General features: G+C 38.1%; 1 protein-coding gene across 2 annotated transcripts in view; it reads right to left on the bottom strand.

Annotated features, from left to right (window-relative positions):
• Positions 1-858: 858 nt before the first annotated feature.
• Positions 859-16674, bottom strand: part of dhrsx (dehydrogenase/reductase (SDR family) X-linked) — a 69092-nt gene continuing 53276 nt past the window's right edge. For both annotated transcript variants that reach the window (XM_007246702.4, XM_007246701.4), the window contains exons 5-7: positions 15902-16109; positions 11206-11413; positions 859-2034 (exon numbers count right to left, since the gene is read on the bottom strand). In XM_007246702.4, coding sequence (XP_007246764.3) covers positions 1852-2034; positions 11206-11413; positions 15902-16109 — 599 coding nt within the window. In that variant the 3' untranslated portion in view covers positions 859-1851. The remainder of the gene's footprint in view (positions 2035-11205; positions 11414-15901; positions 16110-16674) is intronic.

Here is a 16674-nt window from a genome sequence, read left to right as displayed (position 1 = left end):
GAACTGTGCTCTTACCCTGCTAATTGAACCTTCACACTCTGCTCTTACTGGCGCAATAATGTGCAATTAATGAAGACTGACCACCAGGCTGCTCCAATTTAGCCATGAAACCTCTCGCACTATAATGACAGGTGTTTCAGTTTCATTGTCCAACCCCTGTATATCGAGCATCACAGAATTACAGACTGGCGTCTGGCTAAAACTGTCTATGCGAACATTCGACACTTAAAAATTGAAACTCAAGGCATTCTGTTTCTTTAGTTTATCACATACTTAATGATCGAACAGTTTATCAGTTATACGTCCAATTGCTTTTAAGCCTTTAAAAATGGAGGGAAATGTGCAAATGTTTAAATGGCTAAGATTCCTAAAAGGTAAATTCAATGTTTGCTGGTGTAAAGAGGCACAAATTACACACACACAAAGAAAACTGTCACTGTATGAACACTTATGGACCTTAATGTATCAGTCGTAAATAATCTAAGAACCTGATTTTCTCGCTAAACCTCTTAGGAATCAAAAATCCCATGTCTCAGCTTTTAAAAACCATTTTTCAAGAGAGAACCAAAGCCCTCAAACCCTCAAACGCTCTGAAAATTCTTTGCACAGAGCACATACTTCAGACGCTCCATCACACCCAGACCTGTGGTTAAGAGCAAGATTGAAACGACAACATAGAAGTAGAAGAAGAAGAAGAAGAAGAACAGAATGCTGTTATTGGCTTACTAAGACACTAGAATCACATCACACATCACAGTCACCAGGAGATGGGCGCAGTAATAAAACGTCCCCCTCGGGGAATGAGGCGGTAACCTGAATGGAGAGGGGGCTTGAGGGGGTTGGGGTGCGAAAGCAATCTTGTTTTTTTTTCTTTTTTTTTGTTCTGGAGGATTCTATATTCTGAACTCCAATGGAAGATGGAAGAACCATAGGAGGAAAAGCTGTACTGTTTTCCCGCCAAAAACACTTTTTTTATTTTCACGTTTTTATGTTCGAAACGAGAGTTGGTAATTGTTAAGGAAACATTTGAAGATTTGCTTGAGCTTGATTTCAGCAGTCACAAAATAGAGCAGAACTACTTAGAGGGAAAAAATATATATATAAGCAAAGAAGCGAAACAGCAACATTTTTCCATTGATGGAAAAAAAACGGAAAAAATAAAATAAAATAAAAAATTATCAACAGTGAAGAGACGTCCATCTTGGACAATTTGAGGCAGTACATGACTTCAATCCATTTGCACGTTGATTGTCTTTACCGTTGTTGAGTGGACGACATCTGAATTTGATAGAAATTGGAGCGATTTCAGCCCCAGCTTGGCAAATCAGTAGAACCTTGAAACTTATTGCGTTAGTTCTGATTCCTATATGGTTCCTATCTGAAGAAGAAGAAGAATAATCACGAAGAATCGTGGTTAAAAAGTTGGCTTAGTGCAGATCATCAGTCTGAATCACAGTCAAATTCGATTTGATTCGTTTGATTCGCCTAGCTTAACACAGTTCTCATTCGTCACTTGTTACAATTAATATATATTAAATTTTACCATTCTTAGTCTTAAAATACCTTTTTTGTTCTGCTAAAATCTCGCTACTATACTTATAGGCATCATTCATCATTCACTTGTAGGTAGGCAATCAATCAAGACACCCCATGACGTGGTCACCCCACGTCGTTGTGCGTACGTCTACGATTAAAGAAGGAGCAACGGCTGCTTCTTTTCTCCCGCAAAAAAAAAAAACTCCCACGAAAATTAACACTGAATCAGGCATGAAAGATGAAAATGTGGGCGTCATGAGATCAGGCTTTCCGCCGGCTCGAATGCGAAGCTCCAGCTGCCGTTCTCCGGGTTCCTCAGGCCTTTTGAAGCCCCACCAGAGCGCAGCTCTGCTTCCACAGCCGGCCCTGCAGCTGCTCGTCGTAGGAGGTCACCGAGGACTCGGTCTTGCGGCCGTTGTACAGATACAGCCCCCCGACCCCCTCCAGCTCGGAGGCAGCTGCGGCGTAGATGGCCGTGGAGGCTCCTTCAGCCGGCGTCTGCGGAAGAAGGAGAGAAACACACAGGAGATACGATCAGGCGGAGACAAACATCAATCACGGAACGGGGTGGTACGATAAGGTTCCGTAATTACCCTCATAGTCTCACTGAAGACGCGATAACCCCGACTGATTAAAGCAATAGACGCAATAGAAATTTACAGTTCCATTGTGACCAGAAGCAGGAGTGGAATGTTGATTTTAATGAAAGAAAATTTGTGTTTTTCGTATTTTTATTTTTTAGAGAAAAACAGAATTCCTTTTGTTCAATTTAGGTAAAAAGTTATAAAAAAAACACAAGCTTCCCATTAGGGGTGTCCCATATTGTTTTGAATGTAATAACATTGCTAAATTCGTAAAATTCTTACACAATAAAAAAATAAATAATTTAATACTCCATATTGCGATATATCAGGATATATTTGAAAGCAGTATATTTTACTATTTACTGTAATTACCTACAAACACTAAATATGCTACACTGGTCCATTTTTTTTTGTCTAAATTAATCCTTTTTTTTTGCTACTCTATTATTACTTTATACAAAAACAGGGCCTTCATAAGTTAATGTTTACAAAACGCTAATTTCTTTTTGTTTCTACTGAATGTATGAAACTAAATAATACACAGCTCTGGAAAAAAATAAGAAAGCACTTCAGTTTCTGAATCAGTTTCTCCGATTTTGCTATTATAAGAATATGTTTGAGTAAAATGAACATTGTTCATTTATTCTATAAACTACAGACAACATTGCTCCCAAATTTCAAATACAAATATTGTCATTTAGAGCATTAATTTGCAGAAAATGAGAAATGGCTGAAATGACAAAAAACGATGCAGAGCATTCAGACCTCAAGTTTATTCATTTTCAAGAATTCAGAAATCAATATTTGGTGGAATCACCCTGGTTGCTGAGCACAGTTTTCATGCATCCTGGCATGTTCTCCTCCACCAGTCTTACACACTGCTTTTGAATAACTTTATACCACTCCTGGCCTTTTTGTAAAATCAAACTCATAATTTTTAAGTGGTCTTTTTTTCCAGAGCTGTATTTAAACTTTTTTTGTTTTTTTTGCAATATATTTTGGACATTTTATATACAATGGCAAAGATTTGCTATACTGTTAACAATATAGTTATCACAAGAATACTTTGAAATATTTTAGGGTCATATCGCCTACCTCTAATCCGCATTACATTACATCTCTAATAAAATATTTGTGAAGCTTATTTGAGTAAATTGAGGGGGCGCTAGGGAAACACCCAAATCTGTGTATGTTGTGAGGTGCTATCTTGTGATTGAGGTGATTAAACACTGACCAGTGTGCTCATGGCAAGGTGACGGGAGTTATTGAAATATCGGATAAGTTCGAGAGAGGCCTGGTAGTGGGTGACAGATGCAAGCATCATCATCATCATCGTCCCACAGTGGACAGTGATCACAGTGGGTGGTAATGATTGGGACCGGCAGCATCTGGCTAGAACTGTCCATGCAAACAGACAAGCAACTGCAGCAGAAATCAATCACATCCACATTCGGTTATTCAATGCAGGAAACCCCACATGCTGTTCCCACAGGTCAGTGCAGTGCTCTATAGCTTCAGTAGGAAATTGGCAGAAGTCATGGGACACAAAAAAACACCTGTTTTATCTTCAAGTCAAAGCAAATCAAACTCCAATTACAGACTATACATTGCATTCCAGGATTTTTTAAAACTTTAGCCTTTTTTTTAAATGTGTTGGTCAAACTATTAAACGCATAGATTTATTCTTATTATTTATTCATGACACAATCCAATCTCATGAAAAACAAAAAAAGAGAAAAAAAAAGAGTTTTCACAAACTGATGCTTCAGCAAAAAGAGAACTTCTCCATTCACACAAATCCAATTAGGTTTAAGGGAGAAAAGAGAGAGAGCTGTCTACACAAGATTTTAAATACTTCTTTATTTCTACTCAGCAGAAAACTGAGCTGGGAGCTGCTTTAGGCAGCAGAAATGAGGCTGATTCATTTAAACGAGATCGTGCTTCATTTAAAGAGCAATCTCTTTTTCAATGCTTTTATGATCTGACACATTTACATTTTTGAGTTTAATAATAGCAGGAACTAATGTAGCATTTTTTGTCTGATAAAATACAAAATATCGATTTATTTATCAGTATTCTTCGGGTTTTTAAATTTTATACGCTAATTGATGGAAAAATGAATAATTCAACAAGAAAACCTTGTTGGAATGAAACAAAGATTATATATAAACTTTACATGGAAACTCCACCCAGAAAGGGACTTGAACCTAGGACCCCAGCACTGACAGGCGACCGTGCTTATCATGATAAATACATGATAATTATGAAATTGGGCATAACTGTAGTAGATCCTGCACACTCGTACGTCTCCAAATCTGGCATCACAGCAGCTCCCATGTACAGCTCTGGTAAAAAGAAAATTAGATATCACTTAAAAATGATGAGTTTCTTTGATTTTACCACATTGAAAACCTCTGGAATATAATCAAGAGGAAGATGGATGATCACAAGCCATCAAACCAAACTGAACTGCTTGAATTTTTGCACCAGGAGTGGAATAAAGTTATCCAAAAGCAGTGTGTAAGACTGGTGGAGGAGAACATGCCAAGATGCATGAAACGCACTGTGATTAAAAACCAGGGTTATTCCACCAAATATTGATTTCTGAAACTAAAGTCCTCATATGTTGACACCACTTTTCTCAGAAACTACATAATTAAAAAAAAAAAAAATATATATATATATATATATATATATATATATATATATATATATATATTTATTTTTTTTTTTTTACACTAATCAGGTGCCAATTAGACCAAATAGAAAAATAAAGAGAAATAAAAAATGTATGCCAAGATGTAATACCCAAGAGTTACAAATAGTAAGCGGGGAAACTTCAGGAATTTTCCCAAATCTTCCCTTTAAAGGATATTTTTATCCCGCCATAATCTTTTTAAAATCTGTCTGGGTAGAGTAGCCACTCTCTGATCCACTCCAGACTGGGTAAGATTGTTATGCAGACGGTCAGCCAGTTTCTGACCCCAGACGGATCAATTATGGAGGCAGCCCACTCTAGTGGAACGCCATCGGTCGGGCGTGAGCTTCAAAAGGCCGGGCCTGAGCCTCGGTGACCGAGGCTGAGCAATATTTTTCCCTCTCCTCCCTTCCACTTCCCTATCTGAGAGACTTTGGATTAAAGTCGGCGAGCCTTTGCACACACTTGTGCTCGGCCGGGTGGAATCGATATTCCACACAAAGAGAGAGAAAAGCCTCCTCAGAGGGGACTGTCAGGACCGGGACAACACAAAGCCTTCAGGCTCTGAAAGAACCCAGCGGCGGCTGCTAAAAACACTCATCACGTCGTGGGGAGTTCCCATTCGTTCGTACACAAACATAAAACAATGTTTTATTCTTTTCTATGAATCCTGTATGAACTTTAAATTAAACTTTTTGTAAATTTCAGCCATTTCTCATTTTCTGCAAATAAATGCTCTAAACTACAATATTTTTATTTGGAATTTGGACAAAATGTCCGTAGTTTATAGAAAAAAAAACAGCAATGTTCAATTTACCCAAATATATACCTATAAATAACAAAATCAGAGAAACTGATTCAGAAACTGAAGTGGTCTCTTCAATTTTCCAGAGCTGTATATAGCAGCATTTATAATTTTGGTGCGCACCATTCGAAAATGAGTGAAATACATCCATTGACTGAGTGCATGTTTAAGTGTTAGTTAAGTGTATGCACTAAGCAATGGCATACTTTAGTTTCCCTCATTAAGTACGTATAAATTTTAATCAGAATATCAGTCTGATCACTCAAATACATCATCATTTCTACAGTTCAGAAATTTACACTTTTGCTTAGGATTTCCAGTCAGTTTAACAGCAAATGATCCGAGCAGAAATTCTTCAAGAGGTAAAACGTTCCACTGATTGACAGGTGTGTTAGACTCCTTATTCAGCCGTGTGCAGCAAGTGTACTGAATGCCTGTCTGCAATCAATATGCATCTGCAATGCAACAGTATTCAGGATACGCTGTTTGAGCACTTAATTGTGTTTTGCAAGGTCGCACCGGCTCTGACGCGGACTCAGACTGTAAAATACAGCTAAAGGTAAATGTGGTAAATGGTCATGTTTGCACTGCTGGGTGGGCATGCGTCTAGTGTGGGTGGTCTTAACTTATGAGGAGATCCTTGAAATGCTTGGTGGAAAAACATCATTACTAAAAAACAGCTGATTTAGAGGGAAGACGTGTATTTTTGTCTCTTGCTCTGTAGTAAAAATATGGCCACCCCCCTAAAAAGGGTCTAAAAATGTAATTTAATCATTTTCAGATTAAGAAAAGATTTTACTCCGACAATGATAAACAAGCTTACCATTGTAAATATGTAACAACATTCAGATTTTTAGGTGTTTTAGTTTATTTATCTATTTATTTTTTATCCTTATACTAATTCATATTATGGAAAGATCTCATCAACAACAGCTCTGGAAAAAAATAAGAGACCACTTCAGTTTCTGAATCAGTTTCTCTTATTTTTGCTATTTATAGGTTTATGTTTGAGTAAAATGAACATTGTTGTTTTATTCTACAAACTACAGACAACATTTCTTCCAAATTTCAAATAAAAATATTGTCATTTAGAGCATTTATTTGCAGAAAATGAGAAATGGCTGAAATAACAAAAAATGATGCAGAGCTTTCAGACCTCAAATAATGCAAGTTCACAAAAACAAGTTTTAAGAGTTTAGAAATCCATATTCGGTGGAATAACCCTGGTTTTTAATCACAGTGTTTTATGCATCTTGTCCTCCTCCACCAGTCTTACACACTGCTTTTGGATAACTTTATGATACTCACTCCTGGTGCAAAAATTCAAGCAGTTCAGCTTGGTTTGATGGCTTGTGATCATCCATCTTCCTCTTGATTATATTTCAGAGGATGCTTTATTTAGTAAAATCAAAGAAACTCATCATTTTTAAGTGGTCTCTTATTTTTTTTTTCCAGAGCTGTATGTAAAGAAAAAAAATACGTAAGTAAATCTAATAAAGTTTAAATAACTTTTTTTTTAAAGAGCATCAAAAACATGATGATGAAACTGGCTCTTATCAGGACCGCTCCTGAAAAGGAAGAGCAAGTTCATTAGAGTTACCAGCCTCAGAAAAAAAAAAAAAAAACTACAAATTCTAAGTATTTTGGTTTGTTAAACACTTTTAATTTACTACATGATTCCTTATGTGTTCCTTCATAGTCTGGATGACTTTAGTATTCATTTACAAATGTAGGAAAAAAATATAATAAAAATGAGGAGAATGGGAAGGTGTGCCCAAACTTTTGACTGGTACTGTATACTACATTTTTGATATTGTATTCAATTGTATATTTAAAAAAAAATGTAGTAGTACAGTGCTTGCATTGGTATCTCAGTCACAGTTCCTATATTACATGATTTATTTTGCTACATTAATATTATTCTTGATATAAATTAATCACAAAATACCCTGAAATATTGTGATATTATTTTAAGACTATATAACCCACCCCTACTCGGTTGCCAGTCTTTTCAAATAGTCTAAAATGATAAGGGTCAGATATTACAGCGACATATGCTAATACCCTCAGTTCTGAATAATCTTAGGTGAATAATCATATTTGTGTCTCACAATAACGTGATTCAAGCAGGCGAAGCTTTAGTTCAGCCAGCAGAATCAGATTAATTTGTAATCAAAGCCACTCGGATCCAATGTACACACCTGTGAAAAGAAAAATCACAATGGTGATGAACATCAAAATAATTCAATATCAACACTCATCTCCACAAGAGCACGGCTTTCACGGAAATGAAATTCTGGACGAGGAAGATAAGCGTGATCTTTTGTGGGATGAAGGGCACTAGAGAGCTGGAGAGGTCGCCAGTTTGCCGGCCACTCCGGGAGGTTCTTTCATGTGGAGAAAACCTCCTCCTTGTGAGTGACTGTGTTGTGGAAGCGGGCTTTGTGATATGCAAGAGAAATGAATAATCTTCATAATGTCACCCACTTTCCTCAGAATTACATTTTTTTTTAAATCCCTGAGTGGCTCCAGACTTTAAACCCAGCAACTCAAGAGCATCTACACAGGCTGCCAAAGTCTGGATGAACTTATTTATAATTTTACTTATTTCTAATACACTTATTTTTAAAGAAATGGGTGTAAAAATAGTCAGCCACCGTCTTTTTTTCAAGCTGCTGCTTATAAGTAGCTACTGACAAGTAGCATCACAGAGCATTCGGAGAAAAGCACAGCGACTCCGATATACAACAGCTCACAGATGCCTTGTGCTGATCAACATCACCCTAGGAGTGATGAGGGGAAAGAAAAGAGCACCATCTATCCACCCAGAGAGAGCAAGTGCTCTCTCAGGGCTCCAGCAGTCTCCCGATATTAGTGGCAGAGCTTCAGACCATTGGACCACTTGCCGCGCCTAATTTTTGTTAGTCGATTTCTTCTAGGAACAACTATTGTTTTTGACAATGAATTAGAGTATTTTCATACTATAAAATCTGATAAATATAAATTTTGTGTCTGGATCATACCTAGCTTAAGTGACAGTTTAAAAGGTTGTACAGTAAAAAGCACATGCTAGCCTTAACCCTCCTAGCACTGGTATCGTTATTTAATTGTCAGGAAACCTAGCTGCTGTGTGGGACCTAAATTATTATTTGAATTGTGGTGAAAAAACATGTAACCATGTTAAAGTTTAAGAAACAGATTAATTTAAAGTTTCAACTCAAATTGAAGATCAGAATCCAAGATCCAAGACGCATCAAATGCGACTTTATTTCCTGCTTCAACATCTGATTTCCAAGCAAATTAAACTCAGTATAAGACAAAAAATAACAAGACAAAAAGTAAGATATTTTATGTTTTATGGTGTATACACCATAAGGGACCTGGGAGGGTTTTGAGAGTATTTTCTCCGAACTTTGAACTAATCATACCCTGCACCTCTGGGATCGACCGCAGCTGCAGCTTGCTTCCCTCCTCCTTTCTGGTTCTGCTCTTTCTTTTTTACTTTTGTTCTTTTTCGCTCTCTGATCTGAAATCCTGGAGGAATCAAGATACATCTGAAAGGTTGAGAGAGTCATCGATGATTACCAGCAAACACACACACTTTCTCACACTCACACACTCGTACAGAGACGCACACACACACATGCGCAAACCCTTTTGATGTGCGGAGATAAAATAAACCCAATTATCGTTCAGCCTGACATACATCACAGCTCGGGACTCGGGAAGATTTCGAGATGAATTCCGAGGGACCAGCTGGTCGCGTTGATAACCACGAGGAAACAAACAAGCCAATAAATGGAAAAACAGAGCGAACAAGAACACGACGGTCTGAGATCACACTGCGTTAGATTAGATGCGCCGTCATATTTAGGACAGGAGGAGGAGGAGAGATCATGTACACATGTAGATCAGAAGAAACGTTTACTACCGCAAAAACAAACAACGTCCAAACTTAAACTAGCTTAAAAAGCGCATTTCCAGAAGAAAACAGAACAAAATGCTGTGCAACAGAATAGGTAAAAACAAGGGATGAAAAAATAAGTAGGAATAAATGAGTGCCGCTTAATATGGCTGCGGATCACAATTTGATAACCTACCCTGAAGCAAAAATGAATGAGAGTGAACGGGAAGAACAAGTTGTGAGATTGCTGTGGCTTTCTAGGTGGCTGATATGGTTTCTAAGTGGTTGCTAAAGTGTTGCCAAAGTATTGTAGGTGAATGCAATGATGTTAGATTGTTAGATTGCCTCTGGGTGGTTGTTAGGTTGTTGCCAAGTGGTTGGTAAGGAGTGGTTATGAGATTGCTTTGGTTTCTTAGGTGGTTGATATGTTTTTTAAATGGTTGCTAAAGTATTGCCAGAGTATTTCTGGTGGATGCAATGGTATTACTTTGTTAGATTGTTGCTAGGTGGTTGGTATGGGGTTGTTATGAGATTGCTGTGGCTTCCTAGGTGGTTGATATGGTTTCTAAGTGGTTGCTAAAGTATTGCTAGAGTAGTGTAGATGGATGCGTTGCTATTACATTGTTAGATTGTTTGCTGGATGGTTGTTGTGTTGCTGTGGCTTCCTAGGTGGTTGATATGGTTTCTAGGTGGTTGCTAAAGTGTTGCCAGAGTATTTTAGATGGCTGTAATGGTGTTGCTTAAGAGTGGTTATGTTTTTGTTAAGTGATTGGTATATAGTTGTTATGAGATTGATTTGGCTTGCTCTGTGGTTGATATGGTTTTCAAGTGGTTGCTAAAGTATTGCCAGAGTATTGTAGGTGGTTGCTATGGTGTTACATTGTTAGATTGTTGCTCTGTGGTTGGTATGCCGCTGTGGTTTCCTAGTGGTTGATATGGTTTCTAAGTGGTTGCTAAAGTGTCGCCACAGTATTTAGGTGGCTGCAACAATGTTAGATTAGATTATTAAATGGCGTCTGGGTGGTTGTTATGGAGTTGTTATGAGATTGTTTTGGCTTCCTAGGTGGTTGATATGGTTTTCAAGTGGCTGCTAAAGTATTGCCAGAGTATTGTAGGTGATTGCTATGGTGTCACATTGTTAGATTTTTGCTCGGTGGTTGGTATGCTGCTGTGGCTTCCTAGTGGTTGATATGGTTTCTAAGTGGTTGCTAAAGTGTAGCCAAAGTATTTTATGTGGCTGCAAAGAAGTTAGATTAGATTATTAATTGGCTTCTAGGTGGTTGTTATGGAGTTGTTGAGATTGCTGTGGCTTCCTAGGTGGTTGAAAAGTGTTTATAAGTGGTTGCTAAAGTATTGTCAAAGTATTTTAGGAGATTGTATTGGGGTCACTAAGTGGTTGGTAAGGAGTTGTTATGAGATTGCTGTGGCTTCCTGGGTGGTTGATGTGGTTTCTGAGGGGTTGCTAAAGTATTGCTAAAGTATTTTAGGTGGATGCAATGGTGTTGCATTGTTAGATTTGTTGCTGGGTGGTTATGTTGTTGCCAAGTGCCATTGGTATGGCAATTTGAGACTGCTGTGGTTTGCTATGTGGTTGATATGGTGCTTTATTGTATTTTTTTGTTAAAAGATAATACTCTGTTAATGTAGCTCCATATATATTGGTAAATAATTTTCTCACCCTAAACAGCAGTTTGGCCACAGGTCTCTTGGCCAGTTGGGCAGGGCTGCAGAGGTTCTCATACAGGTCTGTGTCCACCATGCCTGGATCCACGGCGTTGGCCGTTACCGGATCTCCTTGAGCACACAACCGGTCTTGCAGGTGGTAGGTGAAGAGCACCAGCGCAAGCTTGCTTTGAGCGTATGCTCCATGGGAACTGTAGCACGACCTGAGAGAAGAGAGAGAGAAATTTATATAAATCAAGACATAAATCTATAAATTAAATATAACACTGTTACACTGGATACACTGAGAGACCACTTAAAAATGATGATTTTCACAAGTCATCACACCAAGCTGAACTGCTTGAATTTTTGCACCAGGAGTAAAGCATAAAGTTATTCCAAAAGCAGTGCGTAAGACTGGTGGAGAGGAGAACATGCAAAGATGCATGAAAACTGTGATTAAAAACCAGGGTTATTCCACCAAATATATTGATTTCTGAACTCTTTCTGAATTTTATGAATATGAACTTGTTTTCTTTGCATTATTTAAGGTCTGAAAGCTATGCATCTTTTTGGTTATTTCAGCCATTTCTCATTTTCTGTAAATAAATGCTCTAAATGACAATATTTTATTTGGATTTTGGGAGAAATGTTTTCTGTAGTTTATAGAATAAAATAACAATGTTCATTTTACTCAAACATAAACCTATAAATAGCAAAATCAGAGAAACTGATTCAGAAACTGAACTCAATGAAGGCAGTCTGAGACACTTGGTCTTGGAGAAGAAAATAAGCCTAACGAAACGAATAGGCAAGCCTCACTCCAATTCCATTTTTTTTCCCACATTCCATTTTTTTTCCCACATGGAGGTCAGTCACTCCACAGCTCCCACTTATTTATGTCAGGAATGCAGCATAACAGCACAGAATATTCAGGTAATCACTTCAATAATTCTATTTTTTGATCGCTGCCCTGATCCATCCCTTGTCCATCTGCTGGTTTACTGGTGAATTATTTAGGTCCTATTTCTTCCACCATCTCTGAGAGTCTCAGAGGACAAAATGCTTACCGACACACCAACAAGCCATGCTATTTCGCACACATGTACACACAGCGAATGCCAGCGTGCTCTCGCCGTATTTCATTTGCTGGCTTGTCTGCATTTATAGAAAAGGATGAAGACACTCAGTGGGGGGAAAAAGGAGCCTGAAGAAAGCAGCAGTGGCATGTTTTGAAGCGCTAAGCTGCTATCAGTGCTAGCTGTGTGGAAGTGAGGCCTGACTGTGTGCTAAAATCCCAAAGTTCTGCCAGAAATGCTAACGCTAATAACAGTATTAGCATCTTTCATGTGGTGGTGTGCTTTGTATGAAATTCCTTATGATTTTTAGCTATTTAGCTTATTAGTTTATTAGCTTATTAACGTTAGCATCCAGCGTTAGATGTGCTGGACTTGGCCGTATCTGTACTAGATCTTGCCACATTAAATTAATGGTTTGGAGACAGGCTAAGACTAAGACGCTGCCACTATGATCAGGGGTTTGCCGATTAGAATCCCGTTCATGTAGCTTGCCATCGGCTACCGGAGCCCTGATAAGAGAGCAAAATTGGTCTTGCTTTCTCTGGGTGGGTAGATGGCGCTCTCTCTCCACATCACTCCAAAGGGTGATGCCGATCAGCACAAGGCTGCGTCTGTGAGCTGATGTATCTGAACCGAGTTGCTGCGCTTTCCTCCGAGCGTGCTGTGATGCTACTCAGCAATGCTGCTCTTCAAAAAAAGGTGGAGTCTGACTTCACATGTATGGGAGGAGGCATGTGCTAGTGTTCACTCTCCTGGTGTTGGGGCATCACTAGTGATAGGGGGAGTCCTAATGAGTGGGTTGGGTAATTGGATGTGTAAATTGAGGATAAAAAAATAATAATAATTATACAAAAAAAAAAAGAATACAATAAATATTAACTAAAAAGCTGTAAAACATACAGAATTAATGGCAAAAAATTATTTTTAGTTTTTAGTGGCATAATAAAACTGCAACCAGCATGGAGTGAAGCGGTCTTCTTATTTATAATATTATATTTTCCTTTTTTGTGGTATCTGCTGTAATGTTACAAATGTAGTGTACAATATGTGTTAAGCTGTACATTTACATTTAGGCTATTTAATTTGTTTAGTAGGGGAAAAAATGGCAAAAATACTAAAAAAAAAAAAACTAAAAAAAAAAAGTTTGGTCACAGAAGCGTTTCACTTTAGTTTGATTTTGTCTAAAAGAAGTAATTTCCCTAGTTTAAGTCATTATTTTTATTTTATTTATTTGTACAATATTGGAGCAAGCTGCCTCTTTTACAGCAACTTATGGGTTTAACTAATAACAGTAGCTTTGTCTTTGTTCATCTTAGCTGCAAACAGACCAAACAGTACATTTAATATTTGTAATGTTTGCAATTTTATGGAAGTGTTAACTGTTTAATAATAAAATACATTTACTAAACGTTTACCCTTAAAAATATTACACCCATTTAACAAACTGGGAATCTGTTGGATAGAAAATTTTATTTTCTTCTGGTGCTATTTTATATTGTACTGTAAACTCAAAGAACCACTGAAACTCAATGAAGGCAGTCTGAGACACTTGCTCCTAGAGAAAGAACGGGCCTACCAAATAAGTTTGCAATTTTATGGAAGTGTTAACTGTTTCATAACAAAATAAATTTGCTGCACTTTTACCCTTAAAATATTACACTCATTGGACAAACTGGGAATCTGTTGGATACAAAATTCCATTTGCTTCTGGTGCTATTTTATATTGTGCTGTGAACTCAAAGAACCACTGAAACTCAATGAAGGCAGTCTGAGACACTTGCTACTGGAGAAAAGGAAAGGCCTTCCAATTGAGTATTCACTGATTCTGCTTGCAGACTTGACGTCATGGCAGACAATCTAAATATATATTATATATATCCTTTTTATTTATATAAATCAGAAGGAATTCGAACCACAGCTTCCATGTTTTCCACAGTCATTGTTTAATACACATCTGAAGGACAAAAAGGGCAGATCTCAGGCCAGTATCTGTAAAACAGCAGCTTCTATTGTAAAAATGTCACCGGCTTTCATCCAGTTTTATAAGCTGACCATGATAAATCTGCCTCTTTAGCAGGTCTTACCTGTCTGCCTCCCTGTCCTACTGCTGCTCAACAGAGAGATGGGAGGAGATAAGAGAGGAATTTTTCTTTTCTGGTCATCTCCTGTAAGCCATTACAAAGATAGGGGCTTTTAATATGTCCAGGGTGACAAAGGATGCACCCACGGAAGTAATAAAGCACGCTAGCCTTCATCTGATATATGAATAACCACTGTAAATTAGTTTTTGAGGGCATTTGAGCTCAGTGTGACGGTTCTAAAGGGGGAAGCTCACTAAGAGACAAATGTGCTTATGCCACAGCGTATTGTAATGTGGTGTTAAAAATTACTAATGTCATTTTACATAATTAGTTAAAGCCTATTGCGAACACAGAATCTTGAGGGGTATGAAGCCCCCTATCATTGGGCTGGGGAGCAAGTGGAACTGAATTTGGTTCCACCACTCATTCAATATATATATATTATAACAAATTAACACTTCAGTTTCTGAATCAGTTTCTCTGATTTTGCTATTTATAGGTTTATGTTTGAGTAAAATGAACATTGTTGTTTTATTCTACAAACTCTGACAACATGTCTCCCAAATATAAAACAAAATGTCCTTTAGAGCCTTTATTTGCAGTAAATGTTAAATGGCTAAAATAACAACAAAAAAAAAGATGCAGAGCTTTCAGACCTCAAATAATGCAAAGAAAACAAGTTCATATTCATAAAGTTTTAGGAGTTCAGAAATCAATATTTGGTGGAATAACCCTGTTTTTTAATCACAGTTTTCATGCATCCCGGTATGTTCTCCTCCACCAGTCTTACACACTGCTTTTGGATAGCTTCATGCCACTTCTGGTGCAAAATGGTGAAAAATTCAAGCAGTTCAGTTTGGTTTGATGGCTTGTGATCACAATCTTCCTCTTGATTAAATTCCAGAGGTTTTCAATGTGGTAAAATCAAAGAAACTCATCATTTTAAAGTGGAGAGCTATATATATGACTCTAACCCTGCTGAATCTAGCTGTTGGCACTGCAGCTAACCTACTCCAATCCTACTGAGCCTGGCTGTTAGCATGCTGACAAACCTACTCAAATCCCTGCTAAGTCTGGCTGTTAGCATTAAGGCATAACTTAATTTTCTGCTCAAGACGCCTTTACTCCACCACAGCTTTACAAAAATATAATTTTGCTGCTACATAAATGTTTAAAATGCCAAATCTAGCATCTTTAAGTTTTCCTATAACAGGCCCATCCAAAACCACCATGACTCAACAGGACTGCAAAAAAAGTGCATTAAGATTTTAACATTTCATTATGGCAAAAGAGATCCACATTTAATGTAATGTTAATGTGAACTTCCATCAAGACATCAATAAACATATGACCTACTGTGTTACGGCTGTCTGTCTAAATTATGTAAAAGAATGCAAATGGATGCAAATAATTATTTAATAAGTATGCAAATGTAATATACATTACAAGTAGCAAAACTGCAAAAATAACTCTTCTACACTTTTAAGTGATAATCACTTCTAGTACACCAGTAAAGAGTTTTAAGAAGAAACGAGAAACGAGCTTCCTTCACCTGCGCTGCAGGTCGTCCAGGTTGAGGCGTCCTCCATAATGCGTGGCTGAAGAGATGGTGACGATGCGAGAGCACTGGCCGCTCCTGCCCGAACTCCTCAAGGTGTCCAGCAGCAGGTTGGTCAACAGGAAGTGTCCCAGGTAGTTCAGTCCGAAGTGCAGCTCGAACCCGTCCTCCGTCTTCCTCTCTGGGACGAGCATAACACCCGCTAGAGGAGAGGGAAATGGTGGAGAAGCTGTTAGAATAACTCGTGAGGGCGGCTGAGAGATGCACATTGGTCAATTGCATTACGATTGGACTGCAGAGAAAGGGCAAAAGGCTCTTTACCATTTGTTCCTTTTCATAAAGCGTTTTTATATGGTCAATTTGAGCCTCTATTGAGAGCAAGTCGCTGGAGGATTCTCCAAATCGAAAGTCGTAATAGGCACTGCGGCGCAGGAGCTGTTAACGTACAAGTCTGAGGCATGCAATTCGAGTTCGAGTAATGTGGCAGACTGAATTGCTGGAGAAATTCTGAGTCAGACAGTCTCGACTTGGGAAAAAGCGGCTCTCGACTAAAGTGGAGAGGGTTTCAGTGACTTCGGAAATGTTTGTCTGAAAATCAGATGATACCGAAGAGGGAGTCCAGAGCGAAGGAAAGGGCGAGGAGGGTCGGATATCTCCGGAAGATTGGTTCTGGTGCCCTTTCCTGACCCATTTAGCACTTTCACAAGGGCACTCGAGCTGTAAAGTGAGTATAGCTAAAAGGCTAAAGTGGACTTGGCTGAGAAAAA

The sequence above is a fragment of the Astyanax mexicanus genome, chromosome 21, assembly GCF_023375975.1.
Source record: "Astyanax mexicanus isolate ESR-SI-001 chromosome 21, AstMex3_surface, whole genome shotgun sequence".
In the NCBI taxonomy this organism is placed as follows: Eukaryota; Metazoa; Chordata; class Actinopteri; order Characiformes; family Acestrorhamphidae; genus Astyanax; species Astyanax mexicanus.
The sequence above is the reverse complement of the archived record's forward strand: the minus strand, read 5'-3'. Positions and strand labels throughout refer to the sequence as shown.